The 12,656-nt window shown below is 42.9% G+C and overlaps 1 protein-coding gene across 1 annotated transcript in view; it reads right to left on the bottom strand.

Moving 5' to 3' along the window:
• Gramd2b (GRAM domain containing 2B) overlaps positions 1 to 12,395 on the bottom strand; it is a 59,609-nt gene extending 47,214 nt beyond the window's left edge. Inside the window, exon 1 of the mRNA XM_051200758.1 lies at positions 12,131 to 12,395. Coding sequence (XP_051056715.1) covers positions 12,131 to 12,213 — 83 coding nt within the window. The 5' untranslated portion in view covers positions 12,214 to 12,395. The remainder of the gene's footprint in view (positions 1 to 12,130) is intronic.
• Positions 12,396 to 12,656: the final 261 nt, after the last annotated feature.

Below are 12,656 nucleotides of genomic sequence, written 5' to 3'. Positions count from 1 at the left end.
GGCAAGGCTCTAACAAGCCAGGTCATTCCTCTATAAAGGAGGGCACTGAGGGCCCGAGGAGAATGGTTCTCCCGAAGTGTCAAAGCACTGGCTGCAGAGCTGGGAGCAAAGCAAGGTCAAACCACTGAATGTTGGCTTAAAGGACTCCAGGCCCTCCTCTTCCCATTCTTTCTGTTCAGGACACCCCTACCTTCACATCGAAAACATGCAAGGGGCCAGATGGCTCAGTGGGTCAAGGTACTTGTTGCCAAGCCTGTGTGTGGTAGAATAGTATTTTCAGGTGTGTGACTTTTGTTTATGCTGCATTTGTTTAACTCCGGGAAGCTGTGTTACTGTGATTGTCTAAAACACCTGGTGGTCCTAATAAAGAGCTGAACGGCCAATAGTGAAGCAGGAGCAAGGGTAGGCAGAGCTGGCTGGCAGAGAGGATAAATAGAAGGAGAAACAGGAGGAGCAGCAGCAAGAGAACAAGGAGAGGAGGAGGTCAAGGGCCAGCCACTCAGACATCCAGCCACCCAGCTAGCCTTATGCCAAAAAAAGCACATGGGTAAAACATAACAATACACCTGTATGATCTGAGCTCAAATCCCAAGGATCTGCATGATGGAAAGAGAGAACTGGCTCTCACATGCTACAATATGCTTTCGGATATCAGAAGAAAACTTGTGAGGCCTTTTTGAGGGACCCGCCACCCAGCATGTATGTCTGAGCGTCATATGCCTGCCTGGTGCCTGCAAAGGTCAGAAGAGGGTGTCAGGTGTCAAATCCCCCAGAACTGGGGTACCGGAGTAGGAGATGGTTGTGAACCCAGGTCCTCTGAAATAGTTTCTTTCCCATCCCCCCCCCCCTCCCGAGACAGTTTCTCTGTCCTGGAACTCACTCTGTAGACAAGGCTGGCTTTAAATTCACAGTTTTGCCTGCCTCTGCCCTCCGAGCACTGGGAATAAAAGGTGTGTGCTACCGCCACCACCACTGTCACCACCGAGCTTCTACTTTACTTTTTAATTATGTGTATCTGTGTGTCTGTGCATGTAAGTGCAGGTTCCTGCAGAAGACAAAGGTGTCAGATGTTTCTGGAACTGGAGTTAGAGGTGGCTGTAAACCACCAGCCTTAGGTGCTGAGAACTGACCTCCCGTCTTCCAGAAGGGCAGAACATGTTCCTAACAGCCATCTCTCCAGAACCCCTACCTTATGTTCTGAAACAGGGTCTCTCATCAAGCCCAGAGCCCACCAACTGTCTACAGTGGCTGGTTCCAGAGATTCTGTCTCGATCTCCCCAACACTGAGGTTACAGGTGCTCTCTGCTGCACTTGGTTTTTTACGTGAGTGATGGTTCAGGTTGTCTTGGTTGGGGTTTCGATTGCTGTGAAGAGACACCATGACCATCCCAATTTTTTAAAAAGATTATTTATTTATTAATTATGTATACAGGGTTCCGTCTGCATGTAACCCTGCAGGCCAGAAGAGGGCACCAGGTTTCATTACAGATGGTTGTGAGCCATCAAGTGGTTGCTGGGAATTGAACTCAGGACCTTTGGAAGACCACCCAGTGTTCTTAATCACTGTGCCATCTCTCCAGCCCCAACCACAGCAACTCTTATAAGGAAAACATTTAATTGGGTCTGGCTTACAGTTCCAGAGGTTTAGTCCATTGTCATCATGGCAGGAAGCATGTGGCGCATACACAGACATGGTCCTGGAGAAGTAGCTGAGGGTTCTATATCTACATTGGCAGGCAGCAGGAAGAAAGATTGACACCGGGCCTGGCTTGAGCCTCTGAAACCTCAAGGCCCACCCCTCAGTGACCAATTCCTCCAATAAGGCCACGCCTCCTAATATGCCACTCCCTATGAACCTATAGGGGTCATTGTCATTTAAACCACACAAAGATTCTTACGCCTTCATGGTAAGTACAATGGATCCATCTCCCCAGCCCCTTAAAATATTTTATGCTGATGCTATATCAGCATTTACCTGAGTATATAGAAAGAAATGAAGACCATTTTAGAACAAAATAGCAATCATAAATACGTATTGTTTTCATGGGGGCATTGAGCAGTAATTCTAGATCTGGATGTGCAGAAATTATTGTGAATATTGCCAGAAACTGTCTTGTTATTTTATAGTCACAGCTTGTTTTTACATAAAAAGCTATCTTATTTACAGAAAGGTTTAAAGGTATTTAAACTGTTCTTGTCCACTTTCTTCACCAAAATTGGCTTCCAACAACTTTAGGCTATTTCAAGAACTTGAATTCTCTCTCAAAAGAAGAGGCCTTTCCAACCCTGTGGCTGTTCATTCCAACAGTGACCTATTAAGGCTGTAAAGGATCTAGAGGGCTCAGGAGATGTCTCAGTGGTTAAATCACTTGCATTCCAGCACAAGGACTGGAGTTCTGATCCTCAGAACCCATGGAAATGCTGAGAATGTGTGGTAAGCAGTCTGTAATCCCCACCTCGGAGGGCAGAAACAGGATCCTCAGAGCAAGCTGGCCAGAGGAGACTAGCAGCGATAGCAAGCTCTGGGTTTGATAGAGACCCCCTAATAAATAAGACGGAAGAATGATTGAGGATGGGTACAGACATCAATCTTGGGTCTCTACACGTGTGGGCACCCATACAAATGTGTACCCACACATGTGTTCACACACCTGCAAATACACCCACGTATACGCCAAATGTGCACACTTATATGTGTGTTCACACACTTGCAAATATGCTCACACGCATATACACATGGCAATGGAGAAAAGAATACTGCTATAATGAATTAAAACAATTCCTGTGACATCACAGCATTGTAACATGGTACCATAATGTGCTATGTGTATTGTTTATGGTGCTGTTGGGACAAAGGAACTAGTTACAGGGCAACTGTACAAAAGCACAATGATATTATTATACACTCCCTAAATGTTCACACCAAGAACCTAATAGTACCATTTCTCCAGATATGTTCCTGTCACCGCACAACACACAACTGTATGCCCATTTGAAGCTCAACATTGTAAGGAAAACAAAACACTTGATTATGGCCTTAAATAACAACAGAATAAAAACAATTGTTTTATTCTGTTAGAAGAAGTATGATATGCCAAAGATCAGCAAGGCAGTGGAGTACCTTTCGCTGGATTTAATACATGCAGAAAACTTGGCAGGTCAAGGCTAAGGATTCACAAGAGGAAGGCTCAGCGCCATGAGTCAGGGTGCCAGGATCAGGTGTCCTGAGTAAGAGTAATTGCTAATGTCTGAAAGAAGCTGAGTGCCACAGAAACATGGCATTTCTGCATAGAAAATGTAAAGCCGAAAGCCAAAAGACTCGTCAGGGTCATAGAACAGGTCACTGTATGCTACTAGAAGAATTTAAACCTTCCAAATCTTGAGAATTTACTTACTATGCATTACATCTTTCCCCCAGCCCTGCCCTTTAGTATGCCCTAGACCTTTAGCAAATACCAACACAGCTACAGCTTATGAAGTGTTGGGAAACAGCCCTGGGCCAAGTACACATCTTATTTAATGTGAGCTGATACAATACAGGTGATGAACTTGAGGCTCAACCTCCCAGTACTTTGCCAGGGGTCTTTCTTGTGGAATTGGGCTTCTTAGCTTGTCCAGTTTATGGTCCCAGAAAGTCCTGACAGGAACAAGCTGTAATAAAGTCACACTCACTCTCGCTTTGGCCAATAGACAACTGAGACAATGGACTGCGAGAGATGGGATTACCCTAGGATCTCATGCTGGAAGAAGCTTCCTGGGCCCCCGGGGCAGCCACTCAGGCACCTTATCTGCCAGAATGATGTGCAGTTTTCAGATCACCACACAGGAGACACTGGAATGCGGTGAGGGGTCAGTGATGAGTAGGACCGCAGTTTAGTTATGCAGAACTCGGAACCCTTAAGCCAGGATCCAAAGGCGGTCTGGTGTAGAGCATCCCTGGGGTCCTTTCTCTCTCTTCCTACCTTGGCAAATCTCTGGTTTTCAGTATTAATTTGGCTCCCCCAAACTTCCTGATTTTGCAAGACAGGGTCCCTCTGTATAACAGCTCTGATTGTCCTGGAACTCTCTCTGTAGGTCAGGTTGGTCTGGAACTCACAGAGATCTGCCTGCCTCTGCTTCCTGAGTGCTGGATTAAAGGTGTACACAAACCACTGCCTGGCTTAATTTGGCTTTTTAAATTTAGCTTATTGAGGTGGGGCTATTGAGCCTGGCTTGTTAGCTCTACCAATCAGTAGACTCTGACAATAACTGCAGCAGCAATCCTTAGTCTTCAGACTCCCAGCAGGAAATTTTTATGTGACCCAGGGTACACAGGCATATAAAATAGGCCTACAAATGAAACAGTTACTGATAATAAATCATAAAGAAATGTATTTTAAAACAATTTTTTGTTATATGTATAATTTTACTATTTCTTAGCGATGGGTATGCTTTAGTATTGTAATATAAAGAATTACATTTTGGCTGAATATTTGATACAAATACTACAAGCCAAGACACCTTCCAGAGTTGACAGACATTTTGATTTGATAATCATCAATGTACAGAATGTTCCTTGGCATAAATTCAAGAGAAGTATGTTTGGGAGAACTTCAGACACTGTATTAATTCCAGGCCAAAATTTGCTGAACAATTTAAGAAAAGAAATTTTTTAAAAACTATGTGTATGTCACATGCATGTAGTGCCCTTAGAAGCTAGAAGCGGGTATCAGATCCCCTTGGAACCTGAGCTATAGAAGGCTGTAAACTACCATGTGGGAGCTGAGAATCAAACACCAGCACTGCTCTTGACACCTGGGCCACCTCCCCAAGTCAGCAACTTAAACAGCAATTTTAAAAATCAAACATCCTAATATTTAACCCAAATATACACTGATGTGATACAGGGCAGGGAGTGATGCTAGGAAAACTATTAAAAAGTCTGTTACCTGTAACTGAAACATTGCATTCCTGTAAGAGCACAAAGCTTTGTATGTACAGTGAAATCTCCACAGTTCATAACAGAGAACAGTCTGGGACCTGGGATGCTGCTTCAGGCGGGGTTTGTTGGCATTCTGTGCTGAGACAGCATGCACCCCACAAAGTACTATCGTTCTGTGCTCAGAACCAGGATGATGCAGAAACTGATAACACAACACAGCAAGAAACACCTCAGGTTCGTGATGTGCTTGATCTTGAGTTAACTGAGGTCATTTCATTCGGAAACCCACGACTGTTGCCAACTTTTGTTTTGACTCCCACATTCAGTAATAAATCCCACATGTGGATTGTGTCCCACAGTTTAAAAAGCCAGGCTCCAGGAGACAGGGAGACCCTAATCCCATCCCCAGTTCTCTGGAGCCCAAGGCCCTGACCACTTTCTGCACTGTCTGGATAGACCAGCAGTTTCCTGTGATATTAACCCAGCCATAGAGCTGGTTTGGTTCACTACAGATATTTTCACTTTTAAACCAGAACATGTGTATGGGTTCCATTTCATGTCTCCATCATTGGTGACTATACTCCAACATGCTTTTTAATATACTATAATGTTTAATTCCTACCCCAAAGTTTATAACTAGCAACTGAACTGGGGTATCAGATTTCATATCTTAGAGACAGACAACCCTTCCCCCCACCCCCACACACACAGAAGGAAAGAAAAATTTACAAACCACAAAAAGCTTAGTTAAGGATTGGTAAGATGGTTCAGCATGGTTCTTGCCACCAAATTGAGGATCTGAGTTCAATTCCCAAGATCCACATGGTAGAAGGAGAGAACCAAGGTACACACACACACACACACACACACACACACACACTTGAATATAAATAAAAAATTTTAAGTTCAGTAAAGCTTTATAGGCAGCTGTCATTACAAGTTACTCATTTTTACTTAAATTTGACTTTTTTTTAAAGATTTAATTTTATTTATGAATGAGTGTCTGCATATATATGTATATGTATGTATGTATATGTGTGTGTATGTATGTATGTATAACATGTATGTGCCTGGAGCCTGCAGAGGCCAAAAGAGGACATCAGGCTCCCTGGAAAAGGTGGTTGTGAGCTACTACACGGATGCTAGGAACTGAACCCAGGTCCTCTGGAAGAGCAGCAAATACTCTTAACTTTTAAGCCATCTCTCCAGCCCCTTGAATTCGAATTTAAAGAAAAAAAAAAAAGTGTGCCCAAGATAATTACTGCTAATCCCAGAGAATTTCTTTTGAAGGCAATATTTATACCGTGCATATCCATTTTCCTGTTCTACTAACACATGCAGTTAGACAGATTTTCAGTCTTAGTTGTCTGTCTGTCTGTCTGTCTGTCTGTGTATCTATCTATCTATCATCTGTGGTATGTGTGTGGGGTCAAACCCAGGACCTTACAAATGTGAAGTAAGCCCTCTACCACTGAGCTTAAATTAAAATTTACATGTCTCAAGGTATTAAAGTTCAGATTTAAAAAGCCAAACTGCATTAAAATGTATATTGCAAATGTAATTCATTAATTGCGATATGATCCAAAATAACATTTGCTGAGAAATATATCTCTAGTTTTAGTCATTTGTTGAAACTCAGTAATATTAACTTGGCCACAGTTACTATAATTTTAAGAAGCCCCATCACATGATAATTTGTCAAAAAAAAAAATGCTGAACTATACCTGATTTGTTCATGGAATGGTGCAAATAAAAACAGAAAGAAAAAAAAACAAAGATAATTAATATACAGTTAAATTGCCCAGTTTTGTTCAGAAAAAGGGTACACTGCATTTTTAAGACTATCCTTTTTATTATCTTTAATTGTGCTTGTATGTGTGCCTGCTTGTGGGTATGCTCTTACGTGTGAGGGTGGCTGCAGAGGCCAGAAGCATCAGATCCCACTGGGGCTAGAGTCATAGGCAGTTGTGAGCTGCCTGAAATAGGGTGCTAGAAATCCAACCTGGGGTCCTCTGGAAGAGCAATATGTGACTGTAACAGCTGAGGCATCTCTCCAGCCCCAGGGTATCCTGCAGGCTAATATCAGATATGCAGTTGGGTGATAAGAGTCAACTGTCCACAATGTCTAGCACAGTGACTGCATAGCCATTGGGCGAGCAAATGTATCTAAAAATAGCTGACAGAAAGTCTGATTCACACAACGAAAATGTAGCATTCCCCCCACACAGTCAAGCTGAATGTCAGGTGTAAGCTGGCCACATTTCCTAATTAGGGAGCCACGGGTCTCTGCTTCCCTAGCTCACTAGCAAACTATATTAAATGTGACCATCCGCAGGTCACTTTGAATAAACTCTTGAGAAATTTAGTGTGTGTGGGGGGGAAAATGTAATCAGTTTATAACCCTTACCCACTTAGGGTAAAAACACCCAAGAGGGTCTAGTGGGTAGCATGTGGGTTGATATATGCCAACAATTTTTTTTAATTAATCCCCCCACCCCACCCCCCACCCCTGAGACAAGGGTTTCTTTGTATTGCTTTGGAGCGTGTCCTGGAACAAGCTCTGCAGACCAGGCTGGTCTTGAACTCACAGAGATCCACCTGCCTCTGCCTCCCACATGCTGGGATTAAAGGCATGCACCACCAACATCCAGCTGATATATGCCAACGATTTATGGTAGCACTCAGTACAAACTAAACCTTCAATAAACAATGAATAATTATTATGATAGCAACAGGTAAATCCCATCAACTGACTATGTATATACAAGGTGGGCAATGATAAGGAAGGAATGTGTGTGATTAGTGATGGGAAGATGGTTATAAAAGAAAGAAAATTTGAGTTGATTTCTAAAGATAAAAGAGAAAGGAAAGAAAAAGCTGTGTTAAGAAGCAGAGGTGAGGGGGCCGGATGGAGACAACTCAACTCTATCCTTCAGTATATTGTCTCCTCTGTTAGTTTTCTAAGAGTATTTCCAAGATTTAATTTCTCTATTATTATATCTGGTGCTGGGTTTTCACATAGACTATTCAAGCAGCCTGCTGCTAAGCTAACATTGTCCCTAGCTTTTAATTAGTAGTTTAAATGTATTAATTTTTATTTTCTGTGTACCACCTGCATGTATGTAATTGTACTGTGCATGTATCTGGTGCCTGTGGAAGCCAGAAGAGGGGATCAAGCCTTCGGAGACTGCAGTTATGGATGGTTGCAAGCTACCATAGAGGTTCTGGGAACCTAACCTGGCTTCTCTGCAACAGTAGATAGTGCCCTTAACCATCTCTTCAGCCCCCTTAGTCAATATTCTAAAATGAGTAATAATGACTACATGTATTTATGGGGCACACACACACACAATCATGGAATGGGTAAAATCAATCCAAATAACATATTCTGAACCTCAGTTACCTATCATTTTTTAGGATGAGACATTTGATATTTTTCTACTTTGAAACATACATCATTTTTGTCACTTCAGTTACCTTATAATTATTATCTCATGTTTATTCTTGCCATCTATCTGAAATTCTGTCCTCTTTATTACAAATTACATTGATTTTGTTTGTGCCTGTGGGTAGCACGGCACACGAGGAAGTCAGAGGGCAACTTTGGGAGCCAGTCATCTCTTTCCACTATGTGGGTCCCAGGAATCAAACTCAGATCATCAGCTGGCTTTACACTCTGAGCTATCTTGTCAGCCCTGAAACTCTGTGGTCCCATTAACAACTCCCCATTCCCTCCCACTCCATACCCTGGCTAACTATCATTCTACTTCTATGACATCATGCAGTATTTGTCATTCTGAGCTTGGCTTATTTCCCTTAGCATAATGTCTTCTTGGTTAATTCATGTCCCAAATGACAGGATTCCCTGCCTTTTTGAAGCCAAATAGCATCCCTATATAACATTGAACTGCACATTTGAACTACACATATGAACTACATTTTATTTAACTCTTCACTCATTAACAGATAAAGGCTGATTCTATAGCTTAACTGTTGTGAATAATTCTGGGATCATGTGGCCATGCTACATGCTACCTCTTAAATACAGGGCTACTAGTATGACTACCTCACTCTAAGTGATGAACAGGTGGCTAATGTTAGGAAAGGAGGTTGAGATGGTCTATGTGTGTCCAGAATTAGAAAGACCTTAAAATTTTGGCAGAAGACTGTGTGTTTTAGAGTAGGCCATGGACAGCTACTCTGGTATACAGACTCTGGAACTAAGGACCAGGGATAAATTAGCATCCAGTGTTTATATCTAGAGAGAGAGGATGTGGGCTGGAATCTAAGCCACTGCTGTATTTATCCTGCTTAGCTCCTCAAAGCTACAATGCTCTTATTTGTAAAATGGAGTTACAATGATGCCTAGCTCAGTCAATGTGCAAATGAGTGTCAAGTGTTGAGCATCTTCCCTCTCACATAGCCAGCATTCTCAACAATGCCCACCATTATTATCCAGGAGGCACAAGGTGGGGCAGTTAAGGTACCTTTCTAGTACTTTCCCACAAATGTTTACTGAGACACCTGGAAGCCCACAGGAGTTAGCATAAACATCTGGTAAGCCAAAATGGTTCCAAGTGACATTATTGCAACTACATTCCCTCTTTAACTCTTATCCTGACAACAGAGCAAGAGTTGAAGAGCTCAAAAGAAAATGCCTAAAATCTAGACAGGAACAAAAGTGACACTGGCAGGCTTAGCAAATGCTACATTGTAGGGACAATTAAGTTAGCAAAGTTTGCCACAATTTACCAAAGATGACAATAGGCAAACATCTTCACTATATGAAAGATTGCTGGAGGGGGTCAAACTTTTTGTGGCACCTTGTCCACTTCACATGGCAACGGTCACATCTGAGCTCCAGAAGGACGGATGCAAAAGCACATTTATCTTTGACCACATAACTGTACAAGTAGCTACCACAGTACTTGTTGGCCAAAATGAATTATTCTAAAGAAAAGGCTGAATTGGCACTGTGAGCTTCAGAGTGGTCAGGCTTACTACTTTTTATGAAAGTATGTCCCTAACATCTAAGCTTTGAGCCAACAAAACTTGTATCACTGCTATAGGTCAGTCTTCAATCAATCCCAAAGCTTAGCCTTATCTGAAGATCCAGACGCCTGGGACACGGAGATTTCAAAGCTTGACAGCTGTTCGGTAGACTTGAGTCATCATTCTTTGTTTAACTGGATATGACTGCCGTGGGTAAAACTAGGAGTTTCAAGATCCAGGCTCTCTAGCCCTGCTTCTGCCCCTCAATGCTCCGTCACAGACAATGTCTATAACTCGGTGAAAGGCTATCCATACTGAGTTTTCTTTAAAGAAATAAAGTATATATAAATGATAGAGAATGAAGGAAACAGGTGTTATTTACTTAGTTTTTGGTGTTCGGAGACAGGGTCTTCCTATGTAGCCCTGGCTGTCCTGGAACTTTCTACATAAATTAGGCTGGGCCCGGACTCATGGACAGTCTCCTGCCTCTGCCTCCAGAGTACTGAGATTGAAGATGTGTACCATCACACTTGGTCATAGATCTGAATTGTTATTATACAGTTAGGATTTTATTTGGGGTGAGAAAAAAAAACATATTTTTACAGGAGTTTTAATTCTGCCAACCTTTTCCTTTCATCAAAATGAACAGGAAATATACCACTTCTTGCCCTTTTCGGTAAGATTAAGTGCCGGAACGTTAGCTTAAGCTGCTGGATACTGGTCGGCAAAAAGAGGTCTGGGGAACAGAGGCCTAAGAGAATGTGTGGACACCGCCTTGAAATCACATATCATAATGGCTAACAGCTCCTCTTCCCAAATTTCTATGTAAACTCAATTGGTAGAATCTAGAGCAATGGTTCTCAGTCTTCCTCTAATACAGTTCTTCATGTTGTGGTGACTGCCAACCATAAATTATTTTCATCTCTACTTCATACCTATAATTTTGGTACTGTTAGGAATCGTAATGTAAATATCTGTGCCTTCCACAACCCCTGTGAAAGGGTCATTTGACCTCCAAAGGGACAATGACCCACAGGTTGAGAAACGCTGATCTAGAGTCTGCAACCATGTATGAGAGTCCTCATGTGGAACAAGGCTGGGATTCACAAATGAAACAACAGCAACCACAAAATGCCTACATGACGGTCATAGACTGAGAGTTCGCTATTAGAAATGATCATTGATAGTATTATCAAAACAAACTAGGCTCACCAGCAACTTCATAACATGAAATAAAAGGGGGGTTACTTAGGTATTGATTGTGCCACTCGTTAATGTTGCAGTGATATACTCTGACACATTGCAGCGATAGAGCAAATCAGAAATAGTGAAAGTTTCTTTCCTTTCTTTTTCTTTCTTTTTTTTTTTTTTTAAAGAAACAAGAATAGCAATCATTTAAAAACCACACCTCTGGATTATTAAACAAGCATTCAAAGTAGCACAAGAGAAAGCAAAGTAGCAAAAGAGAGCAAGTGTCCTTGCAGGACGTATGCTTGTGATAGAAATATTTGTTCTCTGTTCGAAGAATATACAGGTCAGTTAATGAGCAAACCCAATATGCACACAAATGCCTTAGGAGCACAGACATAGCAGTATTTTAAGTGTTTCTGTCTTAGTACATTATTTCAGCATTCCTTCACAACACTGTAAATGGTGTGTGTGTGTGTGTGTGTGTGTGTGTAAGGACACAACTTGGAGGGAAAGATAAAGTGTATTTGTTTCCAACTACTTCTATCTTACATGGAAACAGTGAAGAGAGCCAGCCATGAGCTCTAAATCAAATAAAGTACACGTTATTGTAAAAGTGATCAATACATGACATCCAATAACCAGAGACACTTGGATCTCCCCAGATATCATTCGGAAATAGAAGGACTGAAGCAAAGTTTAGCATGTGTTCTTGACATGGCTCCAAGATTTGAGGAGTTTCCCCAGAACTCTTTAGGGAATTAGAAATCATCAATTATGCTTTCAGATCCAGTAATTCTCATCACCACTGGATTGCAAGATAGACAATGCATTCTTTAATGAGGGAAGGAAAGAAGGGAAAGAGAGCTGGAGGGGAGAGAGAGAGAAAGAGAGAGAGAGAGAGAGAGAGAGAGAGAGAGAGAGAGAGAGAGAGAGAGAGAGGTGTCTCTACAGAAGTTTAGAAAGCCCTTCCCATCGGAACGCAGGCTAACAATTCGGTCTGGGCGCGTCCCCCCAGAGGTCACTTACTGGGCTGGGCCAACTTTGGCTTCTCTCTTGCCGAGCACTTTGGCGGGTTTGGTGTCCTCCACTTCTTGCTGGAGCTCAGTCATCGGGGCCGCGTCCCGGGCGCACCCCAGGACTCGGCTCCCCACTCGGGGTTCCCGGCTCCTGGCCCTCTGGCACTTTAGCCCAGCGCATCCAGGCTGCCGAACTCCGGGTCCGCCAACCTGGACACGTCGGAGACAGCGCGATTGGTCCGAGCCAGGCTGGAAGAGCCCAGAGGGAGGGAAGGGGAGGGTCGAAGCAAAGTGACAGCCCTTTTCCCCAACCCAGGAGGCAGAGGGAGAGCAAATGGAAACCTGTTGAACTCGTCTTTCTGGGAGAGGACGCTAATTGGCCAAGCAGGTGAAACATTTGCCTAACAAGACAACGCAGTAGCCGCCTGCTGCTCTGGGTATTATCTCCCCCACCCGTCTCCCATCCCCGCGGGTAATCTGGGGCGGGGGATGGGGGGCGGGGGTAGACTGGGCAGGAAGTGGACAGCACTGAGTGG

This window comes from Phodopus roborovskii, unplaced genomic scaffold (genome assembly GCF_943737965.1).
Source record: "Phodopus roborovskii unplaced genomic scaffold, PHOROB, whole genome shotgun sequence".
NCBI classification, from domain to species: Eukaryota; Metazoa; Chordata; class Mammalia; order Rodentia; family Cricetidae; genus Phodopus; species Phodopus roborovskii.
Note: the sequence above shows the minus strand (reverse complement) of the source record. Positions and strands in the feature narration are given on the sequence as shown.